The following is a 26,118-nucleotide window of genomic DNA, read 5'->3' as shown; positions in this document are numbered from 1 at the left end:
AATACTTTAATGCTGTAAAAGTTACATTTTACCAGTTAACTGCATTTTAGATATTTTCAAAAGCACGTGAAATTTCATTTCCTGGCATAATTAATCTGAAAAACATAAACAGTTTGACATCGTGAAAACACAATGGATGTATGTTTGACCGATCAGTTACAATGACATATTTCTATCGTGTAAAATGACAGTTAAAACCGCAAGAAGTGACATTATGTTGGAAACTTCCCTAATTACACTCACACGTGACCATTTTGACAGAAGGGAGCGATTAGGACACACTTTTATCCTTCCGCCAGACGCACAAAGAAATAACTCTTTGACAGTATTTTTATTTCGCAGATGTAAATACTTAGTTAACAGAGACTGATAATATTATTTAAATCAACACTCGGTGATCTTCGGCTGACTGAGTTTTAATTACTTGTTGGGACTATATCGCGGCGGCGGCAGAGTACATGTTGTAAAATCCTAGCCTGCTCTAGCTTCTTTTTTTCCTTCGGTTGGAGGCCATGATGGGAGCCTGAGAGTTCAGCTGGAGCGAGAAAAGAAGATGATTCCCCGGGACGAAACTGTCAAATCAGTACGGGCGGATTTCTGATCGTTGTATAGTCTATATACATCTGAGGTGGAGCCTGTCACTTTTTTATTTTTTTTCTCAAATGTGTTCTTGGCAATCAGTCGATGACAATGTTGAATCGTTAGGAGGTTTTTGGATCGAAAAAGGAGGTAGAATTAGCCGCGCTAGCTGGCTACGTCTCAGTGACTGGATACTGGTTTTGAGAGCCGGTGAGTTCTCTAACCTCATTGCCTGGAACGCGTCGGAAATCTTACAAGTTTCACTCGAGGATAACTGCATGTATTTTATCCGGGAGCGTTTGTACGACGAATCGCAGGATTGGGAAAGTCGGGCCTTCGCCGAGGAGCGGAGCAAGGCCCGTCTTTATGGTCCAGAGGAAGCCTTTCTAATCCCACCGACAGCCACTGCTCCGTGCGAGGAGCTGCAAAATTCAGCCGCCAGCGACCAGGAGGACCGACTGCGACGTTAGCGACCAGGCGCAGAATACTAAATAAACCTGTTTTAACATCCCCCCCTTCACCTCCTCCTGCACCCCCCATATAGACTCTCTTATCACCTGCTACAATGGCTGCGATTATAAAAGAAATGGTCAGTCGGAACAAAAGGAGATACCAGGAGGACGGTTTCGACTTGGACTTAACATGTATCCTTTCATGTTCTCTACGGTGTTCCTTAGCATTGCTTTGTGGCGGGGCTTTGTTGTATTTATTTGCAGAAACGGGGCCAGAAACGTCAGCGGAGGAACGTGAGGTTGGTGAGCTTCCTTGCTACCCTCGTTAGCTGTCGGCTAGTTGCCTTGCTGTCAACCAGCATGTTTGAAAGACGCTGGATCTGTCAAAGCAGCAACGCAGAAATGTCACAAGAATATTTAACTCGGAAATTGCTCCTCACGCCCCCCCCCCCCATTTTTTTCTTTTTAAATCAAGACTGTTGTGCATGTGTTGTAATCCGCACAGGGATTTTTATTATTATTAATGTTATTATTATTATTATTATTACTTGGAACACCAGTTAGCCCAGCAGTGAGCTGATTTTTTTTTTTAAGGTTGTCAGATTATTGATGTTATTATTGGCATTTAATCGTTTTATTAACTCATCATTGGACGCTCAAGGCAGTTGGTATCAGTTGCAGAATGCATGCATCTTTTGAATTACTTGTTCTTCTGGTTTATTATGGCGGGGTTGCACTAATTAATGAGTAGTTAGTCTGTCTGAAAGGGTTCGAAAATCACGAGCCATTCCATTAACAAAAAAAAAAGCAATATGTCACATGCATATTTTCACATGGTCTTTTAAGGAGTCATGTCTTAAATGACAACTTATTGTAGTTGGTCTGATTCCCTGCTGCTGGTAAGATGGCCCTCCTGCTTATTTGGTTGGTGATTAAACTAGATTAACAGCTGATCTGGTACAGTGTTGCCAATTAGATTCATAATTTAATGTCTGACATTGCAGAGAGCAGGCTATTATTAAACTGTAGGCTTGATGAGATTGGGCTACTTGTGAGCTGATGATGGCACGCCTAGCAGCTAAGCGCATCTGTTTTTTTTTTGTTTTATTTTTAAACAGATTTAAGTTTATTATAATTATCATTGTAAAGATGTAGGTCAGTTTTGTTGTTTTGATCCTCTTGAGAGACGTTTTGTTTTGTTTTGTTTGTTTGTTTTAGCTGATGCTGAAATGCATCCAGAAAAGTGTGTTTGGGCAAATTCAGGTTTTAAAAAAAAAAAAAAAACGACAGCCTCATGCAGCCAACAGGGCTGCAAGAGATGAAAAATTAACAAGCCTCAGTTTTTAAGGACATACTGTGCTGTTGAAGTCATCATTGTGTCGTTAGACGCATGCTTTTATTAGAGATGCACTGATCAGGGTTTCCATGGTTGATGTTGAGTTTTGTGAGGTCTCACCTGCCAGTTGCATTTTATTTTATTTATTTATTTATTTATTTCCTCCCATAAGGATCATTAAACTGTGCAGTTGGTTCTTGGGGCGAGTTAATAGGTTTGAATCTAAGGGTAAGTTAAGGAATTATAAGACGATCCCCTGTTTATCCTTCAAAGCCTTCATCTCATTTAACTTCAACTCAAAAAAAACTGCATCAAAAGACATGCTCTTGTGATGCCAAGTTCTCAGCGTTGATGCATTTAATAGATGGACAAAAAACTAAAAATCTCACTTCTTTCTCAGTATTTGTGCTGCCATTCAAGGTGTGTGTGTGTGTGTGTGGGGGGGGGATTAGATTTCTTTGTACCTTGGTTCGGCTGCGTGGCGCCGTATTTGTAAAGTGGCCGTGCCGCCGGCCGTGTGACGTCTGTGTTACCATACGTTTTCTGCATCGGGTCAGGTGTCTCATCACCTGGTTTCATAATGTGGTAAATCTAATGTTGTGTCTTTCAGGGTTGGCGGGACGCTGCGGTGTGGCTCTCTGCGCCCTGATGCAGGTGTTAAAACGAGAGGGCGGGACCCCCGCTGCTCAAAAAGGGACAGCTATCTTTTGCTTGAGGTCTACCCCCTTCCCCCCCTTTTGTTTAGATGTGGGCACTTTCAAGTTGCTTCGTTTTATCATTTCTGGCATGGCGTCTAAAAACAATACGGACTCTCTCTGCAGTTATGTAATGCAGTATCACAGTTCTGGGAATTGCCCTTAAAATAGAGTTGCCGGTGATCTTGTATCAGCGTTGCTGTCTGAGTGCTCTCTCCCTCTTTCTCCCTCTATCTCTCTCTCTCTCTCTCCGGTCTTCTCAACCCACCACCTCTCCTTTTTTTTGCTCTTTTTCTTTTACTACTCCCACTCCAACTCTTCCTCCTTGTGCTTTGCCCCCTTTCCTGTCCTCCCCACCCCCTCCCTCTTAGCGCTCCGTGCTTCCAACTCTCCCTTCACCCACCCCTCCTCGACTTCTTTGCTGGAAGTTGTGGATTTGGTGTATGCATAAAGCTCAGGCAAGGCTGGCTTTAAAGAAAAGGCGTGCCTAAAGCAGCAGATTTTTTTATTTTTTTTTATTGGAGCTTACATTGGGGTCCTGTGTATGCATTTCTTCCCAGCTGCAGAAACCAAGCCCCCCCCCCATGCCTTGGACTGAGGCTCTCCTGGGAGCTCTGAATTTTTTTTTTTCTTTCTTTCTCGCATTGAAGGCTTGAGTAGCCCATTAACTGGGTTAAAAAAAAAAGAAGCAGAATTCAGATTTTAATTAGGTCTTTGTGGCATTAATGTACAAGATTATGGCATATCAACAGATAGACGTCTTCGTTGCGCTTTGGAAATGGATTTGAAGAATGCGAACATCACAAGCAGAGGTGGTTCTAACAGGAATGATGCCCTGGTTATCAATCCACCCATCCCCTCCTCACCACTCAGCTTATTAAAATGTGAGTAATTGTCAGACTTTTTTTTTTTTTTTTTTTTAAGCAGAAAACTGGTAACATAGTCTCCCAGTACTCAGCAGCAAGCAAGGGAAAATTGCTCCAGTGCAAATGTGTATAAGTAGTAGCAATCTTGCTCAGGCCAAAACAGATGAGGTAAATTCTATTTTCTCATCCGTGGGCACCCTACCCTCTCTGCCGCCCTGGGCAACCGCCCGTATCAAAAACTGCCACTGACTGTAAGCAGGCATGGGCTGGTTATCGGTTGCAAATTATACCAAGGTTTTGAAAGAGGGTCGTTTCAAAACTGCTCAAATTTTGTCACATCATTCCACAGCTGACTGAGGTGAAAGAAGAAGTAGTATAGTGACCAGAGTTTAGAGTGGCTGCGCACTGGCGGTCAGCTGACTGAAATCTGGTTGCTCTACTTTTTTTTTTCTTTTTTTTTTTTCCCTCGCTAACAGCAAGGGTAAATTTGTCTGGATGTATTTCTGGAAACCAAAAGCAGACAGTCACGGGGTGGAAACTACCCACCGCTATTAAGGTAACGCTGTTTTGAAACCTCTGTCAAGCTGCAGTCAACATGTGTGTTAAGCCGCTGACTGCGGGGTGGCTGCCCTGGCAGATAGTCTGACACATATTAGCTTGTATTGGCTGCAGGTGGTGTTACTCTGCAGAAAGCAGAATGACAAAAAGCTCTGACGGTATCCACAATGAGCAGTTTTATTTGGAGGGGCTGGTCTTTGCTCAAGTTTATGTATCAGAATTAAAGTAATATACGGTGTGGAAAGAGTTGTTATAGCGGTCATATTTTTTTTGCAGCCGTAGGGGAAAGTTGGTTTTCCAGCCTTTTTAAACAAGGATTACTTTTCTATTTTGGTATTTTTAGCAAGTGCTGTGAAGATGTGGCGCTTCTACACAACTTTACAAGAATCTTAAATGACTCCATGTTTACTTCCAACAGATTTTTCTTTTTTTCCCTCATCCACGGTTAGCTCGGTGTAGCTGCCGCTGGAAATATTAAAATCACTATGGTCTATTCCAGGTGGAGGAATTTGAATCTTTTGTTCGTCTTACAGTTGACTGTGAGTTCCCGTTCTGGTCTCCGGCTCGCTGCAGGTCTGCTGATTGAACAATGAGCCATGTGTACGTGCCGAGCGTACCATGAAAAGGGTTGTCCTTGTGTTTTTGCATGCGCAGGTACTCGTCTGTGTGCAGCTTATTGTGTAAAAACCATCAAGTGTGTGTGTGTGCGCATAATTTCTCTGACCAGCTTGTAAACCAAAGATCAAATTTGAATTTTGTTTTTCCTTTTTGTTTTGACACCTCGGCTTGGAGAGAGTAAGAAATGGCGCTCTTTTTAGTTGGTGGTTACAGTGTGAAATCATGCATCTTGGAGCGACGAGCAGATTTCAGTTGCAGGTAGGCGTAGTAGTCGAGGTTCGAAAACACAAATACACACACGGCAACTGAATCTTTTTTTTTTTTTTTTGTGCCACTGCAACATGACGACGTTTCGCTCCGTGACGACATCCACAAGTCACTGTGCTGCAACCTTCCAGCCCGTTACACAAAACATGTTTCTTCTTCTTCTTCTCTCCATCTACCTGCGTGACGTCACAGCGCTCTCACAGATATTCAAACGAGTCCGGCCCTCGGCTCTGAACTGATAAGCCGCGCATTTGAACTCGTCCCGATATAACTTTCGCGCTCTAAAAATAAATGCCGGGTCAAGGAGCGGAGACTCTGGCTGCACCCACACGCATGAGCCTGTCCTGGCCGGCGCAGGAGCGCTCCTGCTGCCGTCCTCTGCGCCTCTCGCTGTCAAGGCCATCTGCCGCGAGGTGCAAATATACCCCCGTGCGCACCGACCAAGGCCCTTTTCCCTCTGCGTTCCCGTCCTGCCGTAACGGCAGCGGCGACCTCGAGTCGACATTGACTGGAACTTTTAATAAACGTCCGGCGCTCGTCTTCCTGTTCAGAAATCGTCTTAAGAATCTTGTGGTGTTGTGTTTTGGTTTTTTTTGTTTCCCTTAACCCGTGCTGAACAGATATCTACCCAAACATTATTGCTATGGGCTTTCCAGCAGAGCGACTCGAAGGCGTGTACAGAAACAATATAGATGACGTAGTACGGTGAGTGATGCTTTGCGCCTTCTTCCGTGACATTGTGTTTGGTAAATTAATAGCATTTTAAGATAATTGAGTTTTATTTTCTGTTGACCCTCTCGACAGGTTTTTGGATTCAAAGCATAAAAACCATTACAAAATCTACAACCTGTGAGTGCTCCCCGTACCGTTTGTCTCTCGTCGAGTTTGTTTACTTAGAAACTTCCTCCTCGTCCTGGCTAACTGCAGTTTGCTTCTTCCCATTTCAGCTGCGCAGAAAGACACTACGATGCTGCCAAATTCAACTGCAGAGGTAGGCTGCTTTACCTCCTCGCCGTAGGACTGAAAAGCTTTTTTTAAAAAAAGTAAAAAAAAAAAAAAAAAAAGATTGACTGTTCTTGCGCTCATCGCTCTCCGCTTCTGTTTTCCACTCGCTCCTTCCCGACACTGCGTGGGCCCGTCGTGTATCAGTTGCACAATACCCGTTTGAAGATCATAACCCCCCTCAGCTGGAGCTAATTAAGCCATTTTGCGAAGACTTGGACCAATGGCTCAGCGAGGACGACAATCACGTGGCGGCTATACACTGTAAGGCCGGCAAGGGCCGCACCGGGGTCATGATCTGCGCCTATCTGCTCCACCGCGGCAAGTTCACGGAGGCCCAGGATGCGCTTGACTTCTACGGGGAAGTGAGGACACGGGACAGGAAGGTGAGAGCTGAGGAGGAGAGGGAGAGAGAGTGTGTGTGTATGACTGGAGACGGATTGCTCAGCCTGGAAAATGTGGGATTTGATTTGCTTTTAATGTACTTTGTACCTTGTTCAATTTTCTAAATCTTACTCCCTTCATACTTCCCGTGTTTCATTCCCTTTTTCCCAATGTTTTGCCGTCCTGTCTTTTTATTTTGTCCTTCCTTCATAGCTTATCTTTCCTCTCTTACTTGTATACTTCTTTCCCGATTCCTTTCTTTCTCCTTTGTCTTTCTGTTGACTGCAGTCCTTTCTCGTTTTTTTCTGCCTTGTTCACCTTATTCCTTTTTGTCCTTCCATCCTAGCTTCTTTCCTTTTGTTGTGTCCTTACGGCCTTTCCTCTGCTCATCCTATCTTCCTTATCTCCTTCTTTCCTTCCTACATTGCGTCCATTTTTCCATCCTTGTGTTCAACATCCCTTCCTTCTTTCCTTGTCTCCTTTTATCTGTCCTCTCATCCTTGTCCCTTCCTGTTATCCATTCTTCTTTCCTAGCATTGTCCCTTCTACACTTCGTCTTCCCTCTTGTTCTTCTTTCTACTTTAAAATGAATGTGAAGGACCGAGAACTCTGGGAATTTGAGTTTGGAGAAGCATCATAATTTTACAAGAAGAAGTTTGCAGAAACTTTGTCATATTCTGGGTCGTGTGCAGCTGAGAATTCAACACTCGCTGCCCGTCTAAAATTACAAATTTGTGTAGATTTCAGCATAAATCCCAATGAGAAGCAAATCGAATTTTAAATCTTCTTAGTCTGTCTCAGAAAGTCACCAGTAAATGTTGTTGCATGTTTTCCAAAGCGTACTCAGGATCCTAAAAGGTGGCATTTGAGCATGTCGTCAGCGTCTAACTCCACATCTCTCCTCCTCCCCCGACGCAACGGGTGTCTTGCAGGGGGTGACGATCCCGAGCCAGCGCCGATACGTGTACTACTACAACTACCTGTTAAAGAACCAGCTGGAGTACAAGCCGGTGGCGCTGCTGTTCCACAAGATGGTCTTCGAGACTCTCCCCATGTTCAGCGGGGGCACCTGCAGTGAGTCAAGTTCATGTTTGAATTCAGCTCCGAACCAGGGTGTAGGCATGCATGCTGCCGTTCAGAATGGAGAGAGAGTGACTCAGACTCGGGGCTCACCCACGCTGCGGCGTAGCGCCGTGGAGGACAGCAGCTCCTCCTCGGTCGTCCGGTGTGCCGGTAGTTTTAGAAATGACCCGCGGCTCAAATCGGTCGCCTTGTTTTTGGACTTTTGGCAGAAAAGTGCAGCTTAATGTTTGTTCACCTCTTTGTTCAAAAGCAACGTCAACACGTTGCCTAGGATCTGTAGAGTCGGAGCTTTTCCGCAGCCAAACGTTGTGGAAGTGTCTCGGAGTTTTCTCGGGCTGTACGGAGACTGTAGTAAACGCAGCGCTGCTCCTCCCACACCTGTTGCTGCTTACTGCCGTTCAACTTACTCAAAGACTGCCACTTTTTTTTTTCTTTCTTGCTTGAAAGACAAAAGCTTTCTGAAAAAACATTTGGCAAAAAAAAAAAATACTCAGCAGCATTGGCATGGAAACTAAAGCTTGCTTTAAAACTGCAGTAAAAATATTAATTATACATTTTCTAAATTATGTAAAAAAAAAAAAAAAAGTTAGAAGAATCCAAATATAATATTGATATGATGGTAATAAATATTGCCAATACTCTTTATTTAAAAATAATCTGTCCTAATAATTTTGCTGCAGTATAGATAAGTGTTGCTTTTTTTCCCTTTTGATTCATTTGCACTAATTAATTCAAATTGTTTTTGTTTTTTTTTGTTTTTTTTAATTGATTTTAAATCATTTAAAAATGTTCTCATAGCAGCCGATGCCTACCTGTGTTCTTGTCTTTTGGCTTTCTGTGCTCGGTCGTAGGAGGAATTAGAGCGTCCACTGTTTAATCACGGCACTGGGGAAGTAAACGCCGCCGCCGCTCACAAATAAACAAAGCTTTCACATTAGCGAGATCAGCCAGGCTTTTTACTCCAGTAAAGTCCGCCAGGAAGTAGCTCAAAGTTGGAAGAGGAATAGAAAACGTTTTTGTCTCCAATTTTGTTTTGCATACAATGGCCGGCCACGCGGCTCTTAATAACTCAGTTATCAGTTTGTGGCAGTTATCTGTATTGACACATCACTGCGTGTTTGCGCTGAGCACAGAGCGATATGCCCGTTGTAAAACGGCGCGTCTACGCCAACGTTTACACTCGTAGTCGCCTGTTTCTGCCGCCAAGTCGAACGCCGCCTAACGCTTCCTATTTATTTAGTTGTTTTTTTTGTTTGTTTTTTTTTATGTGCTGTTTAGTGACACTCCATGCTCTTGAGGATGTTTATAGAAACAATGAAATAATTCAGTCTATGTGCTCAAAAGTGTGTGTGAGTCACTTGATGCTGAGCTGCTCTTGTGTCTAAATTTGTCCGTTTTCAAGCTGCTGGTCAGAATTAAAAGCCGCTCTTCCTCCTTCAATGTTTGTGGCTTTCTTGCCTTAACGCCGGAACCTGCTCTTCGGCCTTGACTTCATTAATCCTTCTCTTTCCTGCTTTATTCTCCTTTTACTTTAAAACCGAAGCCCTATTCTGAGAAATCTCCTTAAACGTGCAGGAGTTTATTTTCCTCCACCCTCTAGCGAACCAAGTTTTGATAATCTTGTTACAGATAGCTCTCCAAAGACGCATTTAATGATTTTTTTTTTTTAATAGTTGTTTTATTGCAATTATATGAAGTTCCCCCTTTGTGTTGCTTCCCCTTTTGTGTATCTCACCCCGATTGACGTCTTTTCAGAACTGTAAGACGCACACATTCCTGTGAAGCTGCACACATGTATGTTTAGGAAAAGTTACCCTGATGCAAACATGTGAATATTTGTGTGGAGCTCTTGTGTTTATGCCTGCTGTGCTGTGAAGCCCCTGACCAGCCAGCCAGGCCCTGCTTGTGATAATTTCCTTCTTTCTCTCTAAGGGGACAGTACCGTTAAAAACAGGAGCGAGCCGACCCCTCAGGGCTTCAAGAAAGGGAATTGGCATTGGGGTAAATGAGCCTTTCATCCATTATTATTATTTCACTCATTTGCTTTTATACGGCCCCAGAGACGCACCAGGCCGGAGCAGTCTAAGGTAGACATGTTGCCTGGCAGGGATAGAATAGAGCTTTAAGAGACGCATAAAAAAATAAAAATCATTTCCAGCACCCCCACCCCACCCTGACAGGAACCGGAGAGGGTCAAAATTGGTCAAAGTGCAAAGTGTTGCGCTCGTCTAAAACTTAAACCATATCTGTCAGAATAGGGTTCCATGTCTCTTATTCTGGCTCTTTTTTTTATTTATATATATAACATTTGTGGTCTGTTACTTACCTTTTCTTCTCTAGTTTTTATTTTTTTTACATTAAACTGTCACTTTTGGGACTCACATGGTGAGGGGGAGGTGGTGGTGTGCTGTGTCTTTTGTCCAGCTTGTTTAATAACAGTGGTAATGTCCTGTCCTGCTGTCCCGATTCACTCCCTGCTTCTCCTCCCCTCCCTCATCTCTCACATCATAACCTCTTGTTGCTTTGTCTCAAATTCTTTTCTTTTTTTTTTTGTTTTTCTAATTTTTCCATTGTATATCTCGCCCCCTCAACCCTCTGGCAACATCACCGCTCTTTCCGCAGATCCGCAGTTTGTCGTATACCAACTCAAAGTGAAGATCCACACGTCGAACCCGGCTCACACCAGAAGGGAGGACAAGCACATGATATTCGAATTCCCCCAGCCGCTGCCCGTTTGTGGCGACATCAAAGTGGAGTTCTTCCACAAACAAAATAAGATGATGAAGAAGGTTAGTTTGCTGGGCTTTTTCTTTTTTTTTTTTTCTTTTTTTTTTAATGTCTTGTACTTTCACAAAGCTTGATGAAAGATCAGAAGTAGGTCTTCATCAGCTCTCTCCTCTAGGCTTTCTGTAAAACTGTAGGATTTATTGACGATAAGAAACACAAAGAGAGAATTCATTAAAAACCAAGATTTGTGGCCAATTTCCAGCTATTGAGCTTTAACCGATTGCTCTTTTAGTAATACGACGTTCAAAATATTGATTTGCAGCCTCCCTGTTGTGAGCCTCAACAGTTGTTACGGTAACATGCTAAATGGTGTGTGAGAGCTGGAAAACAGAGTTTTACCCTTGTAAAACCGAATCGTTAGGATTTGGCATTTTGCTCTGTCTTTGGGATCCTTAATTATCATTGAAGGTGGTCGGTAAGAGAGCATCAAGAATATTAAAACACCGTATCTCAAAGTGAACCATGTCTTTCAAAGCTCTGTCTAGTTGAAGCTTCATTTTTAAGTGAGACGGGGAAGATATTCTTGAGTTTTCAGGATGTATGACAGTCAGCTAGCAACTAATAATCAGATTGGCAAACTACACTTAAGTATTGATTAACCTTCCACCACAGTTTTGCAACCTTACAGGAACTGCCTGAAAAGAAGCTGCTAGCGATGCTAAACTTGCCTTTTGCTTCAGAGCTTCCTCTTAGACTTCGCTGAAGGTCTATTTCATTGTTTCGTAGGGATGAAGCAATATGAATATTTGTCCCACTATTGATATCCAATTTTAAAATTACTCTTAACGGCTGATAACTTGTTTATATTCTTCATTTTTGACAGTTAAACACCCCATAATCCTTTTCCAGCATCACTGTCACATGACTGAACAAATACAACACCTGAAGCACAAACTGCTTAGCATGTAAACATGCTAATAACGGCCCAGTTTTAGACGTTAAAAAATGACTAATATTGGCCGATAAAGATGTTGATACTGACATATTGTGCATCTCTAGTGTTTAGGGAACCTGGACTGCGGTTGCGTACCTCCTAGTTTTGGCATTTAATTAAAAATGGGAGACAATTTTATATAAACAGGTCAAACTTGGTCTGAATTAGTTTGATTTGTGAAACTTTCACCAGAGAATAGATATCCTTAACTCCTGATTTTCATATTTGCCACATTCTGTGGTAAAGATGAAAAGGAGTATGACTTCTGTAACAGGTTCAGACCTCCTGGCATCTGCTGAAGTTTTTTCCTGGTTAATTGTCAAATTAGTTTTCCGCAGTTTGGTATGAATTGTGTTATAATCAAAACTGTTAGTCTTGGCTCCGAATAACATCTCGAATACTAAAGAATCGGCGGTGCTTACGTACGCTGCGTTCACTGGTCAGTTTTTAGCTTTCCGAACAACCAGAGAAGCCAAAAAGCTTCCGATTCCGGCCCCCGACCAGTTTCTCCCTAAATCTGTCCAAAATCCTTCTTGGCTCACCTATTTCTCCTTGCCGTCTTTCTCTTCCGTCAGGACAAAATGTTCCACTTCTGGGTGAACACATTCTTCATTCCTGGACCAGACGAGAGCGGGGAAAAGATGGAGAACGGGGCGGTGAACAACGTGGAGAGCCAGCAAGGAGCGCCGGGCCTGGGCCTGGGCCTGGGCCAAGGCCAGGTCCAGGCCCAGGTCCAGGGCCAGGTCCAGGCCCAGCCGCAGGGCGCCGAGACCAGGGACGGCTGCAGGGAAGGCGACAGGGACTACCTCATCCTGACGCTCACAAAGAACGATTTAGACAAGGCTAACAAAGACAAAGCCAACCGCTACTTCTCACCAAACTTCAAGGTAAGCAGGGACGGGAAGCCGTTTTGGGTTTGTCGTCCGCCGGAGAATTGAACCCGTTTAACCGAAGCTGTTCTCGATTTCCAGGTGAAGTTGTATTTTACGAAAACCGTGGAGGAGCCTTCAAACTCCGAGGCTAGCACTTCGACGTCCGTCACCCCAGACGTTAGCGACAATGAGCCAGACCATTATCGATACTCTGACACCACTGACTCTGATCCGGAAAATGAACCTTTTGATGAAGAGCAACACACGCAAATCACAAAAGTGTGAACTCTTTTAAAGCAGGAAAAGAAGAAATTATACACCTGAATTAAAAAAAAAAGGAGAAAACTTGAATATAAACTCAAAAGAAGAACCTTTGTCCCTTTCCCTCCCCCAGACGGCAATAGAATATCATGTCGAATGCCAATTTTAGGGAAAAAAAAAAAGATAAATATCCTGACCAATATATTGTTTCTGTTTTTATTTTATTTTCTTTTTTTTTTTTTTCCTTTTTGGCACGGCAATGTACCATGTGCGAGGTATTGACACTGTTGCCCCGTGGGAAAAGGTGCTGTAGCTATAAAGATGTGTTTATATATATATACATATATATATATATGTATATACATATATATACATGCATATATAAACAAACTTTTTTTGTGTCAAAGACAATGGAAAGAGTACCACAATCAGGAGACGGGAGTTGAAGTGTGGGAGAAGTTGGAATGAAATACTAGAACTAGAACTATGCTGCTCCTTCTCCTGTCTAAACCAAGGCCAGTGCTGCAGTCACTTTGTTTCACTCCCTCTCTCTTCTTCTCCCTCCCTCCCTTCCCGCCTTTTTTCCCCCTCCCTCCTCTCATCTTTTGCTCTTCCCTCCTATCCTCCTTCCTTATATTCCTTTACTGTGAATGCTTCTTGTGCTCTTTGCAGGCTGTCTCATGTGACTTTTGGCCTTTGTGCAGTGCAAACTGCATGCAGGCAGTGGGTTGGGGGTGGGGCGGGGTGGGGAGGGTCGTAGGGGGGGTGGGGTTTGGGGGAGGGTGGGGGTTTGCGAAGAGGCTGTGATGATGTCTAAAGCATTGCCATTCCTGTTCCCACTGTGTATACGTTAAATTATGCAGAACAAGGCATCCCATGTAATTGTTAATGTTTTTTTTATCCTAAGATAATAAAAATATAATACACAAAACAGCAGGGAGACCGGAATGTGTTTGCAATAATGTCAACACTACATTATTATTATTATTATTTTTTTTTTTTGCATGTATTGAAATTGGAGTCCATCCCAAATAAATGTATGCAATGTTGTCATTTCTTACAGAATCCAGCCTTAAGATGCATCTCCCCAGTGTTTGAATCGTGCGTAGAAAATGCCTCAGCAGCTTTTTGTCTTTTTTTTTTTTTTTTTTCCTCCTCCTTTCAGCTCCCCTACTAATATAAATGGATGCGGTCGGCTTGCCGGTCGCCGGTCCGAGTGATCGTTGCGAGCGACAGCAACCCAAGACCGCGTAGCCCACGCTGTTAAACGTGGGTAAGTTGGAACATGCGCAACAAGTCGGGGGAGGAAAATGAGCACCGGCGAGGGGAAATATGCTGCAAAGCATGTTGTCGTTGCAGCTGTTCGAGGTGCACTTACAGTAACTTCCTGCTTTAAAAGGTCAGGGCCGCAAATAGTCGGGACTCAAGGTGGGGAACTGACGGAAGGATTGTTATTCAAAGTTCAGCTGAAGGGCCTGTTTTGTCTGTATTATTAAGCTGTACTGGGGCTGGTGTTTGAATTCAAAATTCAATCAGATTTTCTGACATATTTTGGAGCTGAAAGAAGCTTGACCTCATGCTAAACCAGGATGCTTGCGGAATGGAGAAAAGGAAGGAAAGTGAGTCCATCCCGAGAGGAGGGGAGAAGCCTTGGATAGGCTAGCCGGCTCCACTAGCCTACCCCAAAGAAAAAGTAACAGGATTAGCAGCCATGTTCATGTGATGGGAGCGCGAGACCCTGGAGAAAGCATGACCCAAAAGCCGCCTGATAAAATAAAGTATGAATTAAACCTATATATTAATAAAGAAAAAAAAAAAAAAACGTTCCACCCCTTGAGGCTGCTGGCACATAATCCCCACCCCACCCTCTGCCTCCTCGGCCCGGTCGAGTTGATAGAGACATCAAAGCTAACCAACACGGTGTCAAATGAGACGGGCAGCAAGTCGCAGGGGCCCGGCTGTAATTGGCTGAACTGAGAAGGAGGGTGAGACTGGTAGATTAATAATGAATGCGCTGTGCTGGGCTCAGGGAGAGGGAGAGAGAGGCCTCTGCTCTCCACAGGCAGATGTGCCAGAGTTTCAGAGGCGATGTGTTCTTCCTCGTCACGTACAGAAACTCCTCAGCAGCACAAGTTTCATGCCTGGACTCCTGGCTGCTTTAAAACGGGTTACGTCTTCTGACATGGGACAAAAGTGCACTTTATTTTTAGCTATAGTGATGAACATCAAAGGAAAGTAAAACTCTATTTTAAAATTTTTAAAAGTGCGTAATGAGACCCAGACCATAGAAAAACGCTTCTCGTTCAGTTGTGAGTTATTGATGTGTGCAATTGGGCTCCCTACCCAGAGTGTCATCAAATTGAGGGGTGGCACAAGCACAAATCAAAGATAAATTTTCTGTTTTTAAGCACCGATTCTGATTCAACATCTTAGACTCGGTGTTAATCAAAAGGCTGTTTCACTTTTCAAGGAGAGCATTTGGTCACTATTCATATCGCAAAACATACTGAATTATTCCACTCAAGAGTCATTGAATATTTATTGTGTGAAAACTCTTCATAGGATCACTTTAGATTGGGGGAAGTGCTAAGACTGGTAAAACTTGGACTAAATTATTGTACATTCATTATTGAATCTCTGAAACCTTCATATAGAAATGAAGAGAGGGTTATTCATCTGAGCGGCATTTATACAAAGACGATTTGAGTAGTGCAAATTAATAAATATTTGTATTAATTCAAGTTATGTGATAATTTGATTGCATGCAAAGTATGAAAAGGGACACTTAAGCAGCTTGAAAGTTAATGGTTTATCAGAGCTTCCATGGCAGCACTGTCACTTCTCTACAGCAATTTCCTCAAACGTGAAACATGCCGTTATACATTTTTACATTTATAAGATAAGATGGGAATTTGCTGATGAGCCTAATCAGATTCCACGGTGAAGTTGTGCCAATGCATCCGGAGCTTGATCCCCTGGTATAAAGTCGGAAGTTGTTTTTATTCCCTGTGTTACACAAACCTGTGTGAAACATACCTAAAAATGTGTTTGTCTTTCTATTAGCTTGAGAAGACAAAAAAAAAAAAAACCTCAGTTCTTTGACCTCATCTGGCTTTTTACCGGCTTGCCTTTTTTCATGTCTGCTTGCAAATTTTACCATAAATTATTAATCGTGTTGAAATCTGGACCGTTCTCAGGCCATCCAGTGGAGCTCATCTATATTTTCTGAAGAAATGCTTTCTCACTCAGTTTATGTCCCAGACAAATGACTTCATCACCAAGTTTTTTCAGGCTAATGGACTGAAAAAAAAAAAACATTCCTAAAATTCCCCTTAAATCCATACAAAGACCATGACTTAAAAGGTGGACAGAGTTTTTTGTTTGTTTTGTTTTGTCAGGTTGCGACAGGTAAACTATCAAATGAATAGACCTCTTTTGCCTCTGTTTTTACCACCTGTATTTAATTTACATATTGGTATAAACCATCCAAACATGGAGCCCTTTCTCATAGAAGTTATTTTGATAAGTCGCTAACAGAAAAGCACAGACGATGCAAATATTTTTTGATCCAGTTTCCATTAAGCTGGTGCATCTCATTTGTCTATCTTGCGCCTCCTCATCTGCTCTTCTGATGTTAGTGAAAATGCAACATGGGAGCTATCTTAGTTCCCAAATTATTAAATCCACATTCTTTTTTTCCCCTTTTTTTTTTACAATTTGATCCTGTAAGGATATCTCATGTAATATTAAAGCAACACCAGGTTAAGAGGCCCTGCTTCAAAGCCCTGCTTCCTCTCTGTTCGTTTTTGCCCTCGTTTTTCTCTGTTAGCTGCCTGGGTCTGAGACGCCGCAGAGGAATTTTAGGATGTGCAATTAGGGAAATGAGATAAGAGGAGCATCTCTGTAAGCTTTGACACAGAGCAAGAAAGCAAAAGAATCCCTAAGTGACCTCATCTGAATCAGACCCAACGTTATTCTTTTAGTAAATAAAGCTTTTAGACGTTTTATGTAACAAGCAAAGTTTAATGTATTTTATTGGGATCTTATCTTCCAGGCTGGTGTGTGTTGAGACTGATTTTTTTTCTTTTTTTTTATCTAATCTCAAGCGATTTTAAAGTATTGTCACAAATTCTTAATATAATTTAGGTCTGGACTTTCTCTGGGCCATTCTAACACATTAAAATGAAAGCGCTTCTCCGCCAGCTGTCTTTAACTCCATTCAGCTTCCCATCAGTCCTGACCCATTTCTATATCGTTGCTGGAAAAAATAAAATAAAATAAAATAAAGCATACCCACAGCATGATGCTGCCACCATATTATTTCAAGGGTATGCTCGGGGTGCGGCCCAAAATAAATACATGTTCTAACAGTGTAGCTCTTGCTCTCTCTACATGAAGCCTTTCTTGCCTATGAGGAGAGAACATATAAAGTGAGTATTCATTTCTCCTTGAAGGCATGAAAACCCCATTCATGGTCAGCGAATCAGACTTTGCAAAAGAGAACCACTCACACTAAAACACAAAGGGATTTAAGTACAGTATTATGGCCAAATGAGGTGATGTTGGTGGTGGGTCAGTTTGGCCTACAAACACAAGATAAGCCATGGCTGGTAACCCCATTTCCCCTCCCATCTGTTGGTAGCAGTTGTAGAACATGGCTGCACTCACCAGGACCTGGCAACCCACCCCCACCGACCCCCTCCACCCCAACCCGCCACCCCGCCCGAGCCCTGTTTCTCTGGCTCACCGCACAGCTGTGTTGCGTTTGGATTAGGCCAAGAATAAAACAGGAAGTAGAAATTAAACAAAAGCTCACTCACACACACACACACACACACACACACACACACACACACACATACACGGACACGCGCACAGGCTCCGTAAGTTACCAAACGACTCGGCAGCAGCACGAGTGACAGCCTGTGGAAAAAGAAAAAGAAATAAAAAAGAAATGCACACCCCCACACGTGTGGACCAGGACTCTCACAGATACACACAGTATATATACACCGGGGCAGCAATAAAGTCAGGCTCTGCCTCCAACACACTAACACGAGCCCAGGCGGGACCACAGGCATATCATTTCTCTGTGCCCACACATATGATGATCTTTTTACATGCTAACTGCTCTCCTCCTCCTCTTCATGGTGGTCTGCTGCAGCCACCGCCGAGGGAAAACTCACTCCTACTTACCAGCGTAATGATCCTAATGTGAGAGCATTTTAATCAAGAGGAGACAGGCAAACATCGCAATGGACATAAAAAGTGGACAGCCTCCCCTCCTCCCCCAAGTTGTGTTATGTGAGATTTTAACCATTATAAACATTCCCAAAAATACAACATGTAACATGTATTCCTGGTAACTGGAGCACAAACTAATATGTTAAAGGAAAAGTGTTAAAAAAGAAAAACAGGTGACATGATTTACAGTAGTTACATAAGTGAGCCCAACTTTAAAGTAATGCTTTGTTGAAGCACAGATTTATTTTTGAAGCATTTAGTCTTCTGAAGTTCAAACCAGCTGTTAGTTATAGTAAATCTGATCATTGGAGTCTTGCTGGTAGTATTTATTTTACCTGGTATTTGCATGCTTTAGTTACACAGGATCAAATTTGTCTCTTTGTTCAAAGCCTATCAGTCAGAAAAACAATGCAAAAGAATAAAAATTAACATCATATACATCTCAGTAATAATGACAATTGAAAAAAAAGCACATATTGTATTCAGTAAGTTAGAATATGTGTTTTTATTTGTCAAAAAGTTCTTTTTGAAAATAACCTTCAACAAGGTGTTAAATATACTTCTTTTTTTTACTAAGGCCTCTCTTCAGTATAAAATATGTTTTTTTTTGTCATTGTCTTACATATTACTGAATGACATATTTTTATTATCTGTAAGTAGAAAATCATCATAAAACAGAAAAACAGGCTTTCAAGCATCCATCTGTTTTTAATTCGTCTATATAATGTGCTTCACCTAAGTGATAAAATTCCTGGATTAAATTGGTTTATCAGAAATACTCTAATTTATTGAATGGACCAATAGACATTACCAAACTGACATTTCTATAAAACTGAAAAAGGACAGGAACCGATCAGGGAGACTTTTTAAAAGTAACACAAAATGAACTGATTGTCTACAATTTCCTGTCTTCTCCACTTCTTGGATAATTGAGTCAGGTGGCAAAGCATGAGTCCTTTCCTCCCAAGAAAACATCCAGGTCTGACTAACATTTCCCAAAACCTCACAGGAGAACGTTTAATGGTCTAATGGTGCGAAACTGGGCCTGGAGCCACGATTTTAAAACATATGGTTGGCACTAAAACAACGTGAATCACCAGAAGAACACCAGACCCACAATGAAACACGGTGGTGGCAGCAACATGCTTTGGGATTACTGTTCGGCGGACAGAAATTAGGTTATTGATGGATGAAGTGACAGCCTATTCAAACCCTCAAGCGCTCTGGAGTCCAAAAGTACATCCAAGTCAGAAGAATGGTTTCGCCTTAAGAAAACAAAAGTTTTGGAATTTGTTTGTTTTTAGTAAATTTTATAAGATGCATATTGAACTAAAGGTGGGAAAACATTTCAAAAAGATTTATGACTGTCTTAGGAATATGTCATTGTGTGTCGGCTTAAGCCTAAAGGACTGGATGAGATGTGGGGTTTTCAGAAGCAGCTTTGATTATCATGTAATCCGTCCTTAAAAGACGACATCCATGCCTACACTTCCGTTGAGGCAGTTTGAAATATTCAGAAATAAGAGTTTTTTAATGTATCTGGGCAGGAAGTCCCTTTGTTGTGAAGTGTAACCGCGAAGATAGCTAAAGATGTCGTTATAGAGCAAATTTAGACATAGACGCGTGTGAACTGGCTGCTTGCTCAAATCCTGTGCAGTTTCTCTTTTTGTGTGTGAATTCACAGGCCGCCGTCGACGGCGCATGGGAACCGCGGCGCAATGAGGAAGTGGAACTGGGCAGGAGAAGGAGGAGATGTTTGGAAACACAAAGCTGTGTGTCGAGTCAGCTTAGCTGGCGACGCCACGAAGCTGATGGAAATCCATCAAAGTGCTTCTCGTCATGAGTTGGACCCACACTTAATGATTGTACGGTAAATGTTTTCATGATATTTTTTCCTGTCAAGACCTGAGTCACCTAATGAGTCACACCAGCTCTCCATCTCTCTCTTTCTCTCTCTCTCTCTCTTTTTTTATGTGGGACGGAGAGCTTTTGTTGACATGGCGATGCCAACTTTGTTTTGTCAGTCTCTGTAAGAGAGGCGCACATGGAAACACTTACTGTACTGTTGACCCCTCCTCTTCCTCAACATACACACGTGTCCAAACACTTTCTGTGTGATCAATGAAGAGCACATATGTGTCCATTGTATAGAATGAAAGCCAACATGCAGAGCCAGAGGCAAGGGGGGACAGAAAACATGGCGGAAGCATATCGCGCTTCAGTTTGAGGTTTTTACATAAATGCAGCCGCCGCAGCAAAGGCTCTCCCACTCCTTCAGGAGTGCTGACATGTGCTCCTGTGACAACCACCGCAGGGCTTTTATGTATCTCAATGTGAAATTTCTGCACACCTGAAAATCCGTGTTCATATGCCAAAGTCTGCACATTTATCAGACTTTACTCTGACAGGCTCTGTTCTCCACCTGACTTTTTACCCTGAAATTTTAGAGCCCAACGTAATCCTTCCCTCGAGCCTCCTCCTCCTCCTCTTCAACGCCTATCCCTCCGCTTTTTCCTCTCTCCCCATCTAGTGTCATGGTGAGGGTAATATGAGGCATATGGCTGCTGATGACAGTCCCTAATCCTCGTGCTGATAACTGATAGTTACCCGCGTGCTCCTCATCCCCGTCTCATCCCCTTTATGCCGAGAACAAGGGAGGAAAGACGCGAGCGCGTCGGCTGATGCTCCCCGCTGAGCCTTCAAGTCCCTGCCGCACTCAGCTGAGAATCATTATCTGAAATGACTGATGTGAGAAGGGGCTGATGGACAAGGCAGATATGAGTGTTTGTGCTGGAGTCAAACTTACTTCAGACTCACGGAGATCCAGAAAGCAGAAGTTGCTTCAGGGTCTTAGAGAGTGCAAGATGTGCCAAACCAAAAAAAAAAAAAGAAAAGAAAGAAGAAGAAACCCACAAACGTGGTATATTTTAGGAGTGTTCAAGGGATTGCATCAGATTTCTTACTCACTCAAGCTCCTGTTGCTTTATTGGGGTTGAGTTTTATTTGGCAATAAATAAACACCCAACAATACGCCCACAAACAGGGATGACAGCCAGCGTTAAACCTTTGGGCTTCCAGTCATTTAAACCGAGTTTATTAGCATATAAACGCAGAGAATACAGACATATATATATATATATAAAAGCTTACTAAGATCCATCTTAAGTAGTAACATATTCTACTCTAATTAAAATAAGATATTTTAGAATAAATCAAACAAGAAATGTTTACCAGCAACAAAAACATCTTATCTGTAGGGCATCGTTGTGTTGGACTGAATTTTTACTTGACCATTAAAAAAACAAACAAAAAAAACATGTCGACTTATCTGAGCCTTTGTTAGGGAAGTCTTGCTAGTACTGAGCTGGGCCGCTTTCAGAATGGTCTTTATTCTTCATGTCAGAAATTCAACACTGTGTCCCAAAACATCCCTTGACTATTTTGGGGACTACGGTGAACTGTGGCATTTAAATAATGCTCATTTGATGCAAACAGAGCCCTGAAATAAACCCTGCATCATTTCACCACCAACCTGAAATGTTGATACTGACCAGATTGATTCGTCCTTTAATCCACGCCCAAGTCTTTCCCCAGGACAGGAAAGTTGCATCTTTCTAATTTTACTGAGCCTTTGTGTGGTGTTGCCTCGGTTTTCTGCTCTTACATAGGAGGCACTCGGCGCGGTTGTCTGCTGCTGTAGCTCATCTACAGAGAAAGCCTTTTGCACACTTTGTTGCAAATGTAAAACCAGACCACATGAGTCCCATATATCAGTAGTTTCTGAATTATTCAGACAAGACTAGCTTTAAAGTCATTTTTATAGTCGGTTTGTACTTCAGTAAGTCATCTTCTGCACATCTGGCTCATTTACTATGTGGGTTAATAGCAAACTGAACAGGTGTACCTAATGAAGCGGCTAGTGAGAGTATTTAAAATAAAAGAATATTGTTGTTGTTGCACAAAAAGTGCATTAAGTAGAGTACAGTATGCGAACAGGCCACACAAAGCTTACAAAAGACACAAGTTATTAGTCTTGATTTCTTCCAAAACTTACAATTAATCTGAACACAAACTCACAGCGACCAGATTCAGTTGAAAAATTACATAGCAGGGGCCCTTTCGTTAAGATAATGTCATAAAAACTTCTGGAATTAAAAAGAGCCCTCCGTCTCGCAAGAGTAATAAATGCAAAAATCACTCAGTGATTCTGGGATTTGCCAGCAGAGTATCTGTCAAAAGTTTGCTAACATTAGCTGCCATTAGGCATTGAAGCCATTAAGACTGTAGAAACAAAACCCCTGAGTGTACTGGAGTGAGCAATTTACTGTAGGTTTTATTGCTTATGAGTTTCACTTCTCATTTGAAACAGAAGGAATGTGTCATGCCTTTTTCTTTTTTTCAGTGTTGCTTTAGAAAGAGTGAGACAGGATATTGGCCTCACACCAGAGAGTTCGGTTTATCCAGATTCAAGGCAAAAGGAGGAAGTACAGAGCTTCTCATTTTTATTGGTCAGCCTGTTAAGTTTGCTTAAAATGCATACACTAAATTTAAAATATATATAAATAGAAATGTAATTGTTAGGTTGAAGATTTTGTGGGAAGGATGTCACCTTTGGTGTAAAACATCAGTACTTTTAACTGCTGAAACCTTGTTCAGGTATTTAAATAATTGTGTGCAAAAATTGGCGATCCTTTCCTAAATATGTCTTGATTCATTTGATTGACTTTGAGTTTTGACTTTTTCATTCAACATATCAGTCATTATAGCAAAATGGAAATTCAAGAAGATATAAGAAACTAAATTTCTGTCAGTAGTGAAAGGGGAAATCCAGCCAAATACTAGAGTGCATCAATGTCTCACCTTGGAAGTTGCCATCATGTAACTTTTTGGAAGATATTCGTACTCTGTAAAATAAAACTAACAATATCACCAAAAAAATAAATATTCATACCAAAAGTCAAATATGGTGGAGATAGCAGGATGGTCTGGAGCTAAGCTTTGACAGCTAATTTGACTTATTCTGATTTTCACTTTCTGAGTTACACTAGGAGAGTCGCTGTCATTTAGTCAAAATACTAATGAAAAGTAGTATTTGAACAACAGAGGGAAAAAAGCTATAAATTCTCCATCATCTTTTTCTTAAGGTAGCTAACTAAGTATTTATGCTAAGTGACGCTAACAAGAAAGCTCTCTCTTAATGTTGGATAGGAAATCTGTAAAATATATCATAGTTTCTGAGCTATTGACGTTTATTTATTTGTTTGTTGCTATGTAATGTAGCCTTGCCTTTTTGCTAAGTAGAGTGAATATAAAGTGCTAGCTGTTCTGCTAGCTGTTTATGCTATATTTACGGGGCTATCAAGAAATTCATTTAGATCTGTACTGGTCAACAGCACACAAAAAATAATTTAAAAAAAAGCTCAAAACTGAAGCTCATTAGTACTACTTATGCAAAGTAAAAAATAAAAAAGTATAAATAAGTGGAAGTAGTAAATTTTGTGTCAAGCTTTACTGTCATGTCTGTGCTAAGCTGGAAACCAATTCCAATTCATCTGCTGAATAAGGAGTAACATAAAAACAACACTTTAACTTCCTTCAACTTTGCCCATCAATGTTGTTTCTGTTATTATATTATGATAGGCTAAAACAAAAACATTCACATAACTCTGTTGGACCGGAAATCAGTGAAAACAGATTTGTAGTTTGTGACAGCTAGTCAGTTTTACTACCTTGTTTATTCAAAACTAACAAGAAACGTTTCCCTTAATTGGTTGCTTTGGATGAGAAAGTGGTAGCCACAGATAGCGCCAGCTGTGGCTCTTTTTCCTGGTAATATCTGGGGGTTTTCATCTCAGACTATTAATAGTTGTTTTTTTCCCCAAACATCTCCAGCAACAAACATCATATGTAAACCAAAAGATTTTTTTTGTTTCCCTCAAATTTGCTTCAGAGAATGGTATGCATTTATCTAAACTATCTGACATACCTGTAAACTTTTCATCTACAAATGTTTATCAGTAAAGCCTTTTTTGCCCTTTTTTTTTTTTTTTTTTTTTTTCAAAATACTGGACTGTGGCTTTGGAGAAGCAGTGGAAATTCCTGGTGTGCGTATGTGCATACTTGTACAAACAAGCGACATACTTTCTGGAGGCCTAGTGGATGTCAGTCACGGCAGTGGGTAAGTGTGGTCCATCCTCTCATTTAGAGCCTGCCAGTCAGCAAGCTACTCAACCAGCCCTGAAACCAGCCAGCCAGAGCTTTTTAAAGGGCCTCTGATTTGACAGAATCCCAAGGGGGGGAGGAGAAAGAGGGGAGGGGATTAGGATTAGCAGCTGTTTCCCCTCAAACAGTTGGAGAAGATACGCTACAGCTACGCCACGCTGATGGTAAATTAATTGATGAATAGAACATGCGTGTGTCGTCTCAGATAATGGGCTAAAGCTCCCCGTTTCTTAAATTGCGACGAAGGTGTCCTTTTCATGAACCCGGCCTTTTGGATTTACTGTCACATATGCTCACTGAGTGGCAGGGAGGGGAGGCGAAAGCATATTGTGGCCGTGAGAAAGGTTCAAAACATCACTTTAATCTGAGCGCACAAAGCCAGCCACAGATTACGGCTCTGCCTCTCAAGTGATTCTGCTGGAGATCCGGTTTAGATGACCCCCTGTAACACCCTCGGAGACAGTGGATTTCACCCCAAACAAACACTGATAGCAGCTATCAGCTGAGTACACACACAGACACACACACACACACACACACGCGCGCGCAGCGAGCGCGCACGCTTGATTCACATCCATGGCATGAGCGTTGGCTTTACTCCCTGCGTCTAAAAAAACACACGCATGCTGTGGCAAATGCTCACAGCCACACACAATAACAGATAGACACACAGGCTTATGTCAGTTTCACTTGCATCCACCTCAGGTTATTAAAGGAGATGAACAAGGTCTGCTGCGTAGCTAACAGGTTTTGTGGCAAAAATTCCCCCTCTTTGACACCGTGAGTGAAAACGGCACTGCCGTGATTCAAAACAGCCGTCCAAGAAAAAAAAATAAGGGGAACGTGAAGCTTAGAGGAGCAGAGGTAGATAGCTCACCTCTTTTGTATTGTTATAAAAATATATCGTTTTTTACTTCACTGCAATCCAACAAATTTAAATATCAAACAAATATAACCTGGGTTCTTTAAATAAGTTTCATTTATTAAAAGGGAAACTGGCCTCCCACTTGTTAAATCATAAATTAACTGTGATTGATCTTTTTTTAATTTGAAAGCTGAGCTTAGTTTCACTAGCCAAAATCACGCTTCGATCTGAAGAAATGAACAAACACGGAACGCATCTATTTGTGTGAATGCAGTTACGAAAACACATCTGAAGCTCTGGGAATCCTGCATGTGCCAGTGACAGCGTTTATCCACACATCAAGAAAACACGGAAAAGCGGTCGGTTTTCCTTGGAGTGGCCTGCAAACCAAAATTATACCAGGAACTCAACGCAAATGCGATGACTAGTCATCTTACTGCTGGTTGAGTTACTTGGTTAATCATCATGCAGGTCACCAAAGAAACAAGAGCAGCTTTGGAAGTAAAGTCATCACTTGCCTCTATTTTTTTCATTGTTCAATGAAGAGAGTGACCAGGCAAAATGGCATCTATGCCAGATTTCCAGGGAATTCCAGATTTGTTTTTTTTTAAAACAAAAAACACACCCAAAAGTCTTCGATTTGTCTAAAGACATCTTAACCTGTCTAAGCCACACGTTTATTTTAGTGTGGCTAAAACAAAAGCAAAGAAGAGTGGGCCAAAACTCTCACAGTAATGGACAATATACACTGCTCAAAAAAATAAAGGGAACACTCAAATAACACATCCTAGATCTGAATGAATGAAATATTCTCATTGAATACTTTGTTCTGTACAAAGTTGAATGTGCTGACAACAAAATCACACAAAACTCATCAATGGAAATCAAATGTATTAACCAATGGAGGCCTGGATTTGGAGCCACACACAAAATTAAAGTGAAATGTTCCCTTTATTTTTTTGAGCAGTATATATATATATATATATATATATATATATATATATATATATATATATATATTATTTATTTATTTTTCTCTAGCAGTGATTGCAAACACTTAATCGCAAGTTATTGTAACCATGGATGAACAAGC

General features: G+C 41.7%; 1 protein-coding gene across 2 annotated transcripts; it reads left to right on the top strand.

Moving 5' to 3' along the window:
• Window positions 1-479: 479 nt before the first annotated feature.
• ptena (phosphatase and tensin homolog A) lies at window positions 480-13,627 on the top strand. 2 transcript variants are annotated; one of them, XM_015005800.2, is made up of 10 exons: window positions 480-1,223; window positions 5,992-6,076; window positions 6,176-6,220; window positions 6,319-6,362; window positions 6,521-6,759; window positions 7,690-7,831; window positions 9,773-9,841; window positions 10,463-10,629; window positions 12,137-12,448; window positions 12,533-13,627. In XM_015005800.2, the coding sequence occupies exons 1-10, from the start codon at window positions 1,145-1,147 to the stop codon at window positions 12,716-12,718; spliced, it is 1,368 nt and encodes a 455-aa protein (XP_014861286.2). In that variant the 5' UTR covers window positions 480-1,144; the 3' UTR covers window positions 12,719-13,627. The 2 variants fall into 2 exon arrangements, with proteins under 2 accessions (XP_014861286.2, XP_014861287.2); XM_015005801.2 differs by lacking the exon at window positions 9,773-9,841.
• Window positions 13,628-26,118: the final 12,491 nt, after the last annotated feature.

Source organism: Poecilia mexicana, unplaced genomic scaffold (assembly GCF_051168715.1).
Source record: "Poecilia mexicana isolate PSO_F unplaced genomic scaffold, ASM5116871v1 scaffold_15, whole genome shotgun sequence".
Taxonomy (NCBI): domain Eukaryota; kingdom Metazoa; phylum Chordata; class Actinopteri; order Cyprinodontiformes; family Poeciliidae; genus Poecilia; species Poecilia mexicana.
This window is presented reverse-complemented; position numbering and strand designations above follow the sequence as displayed.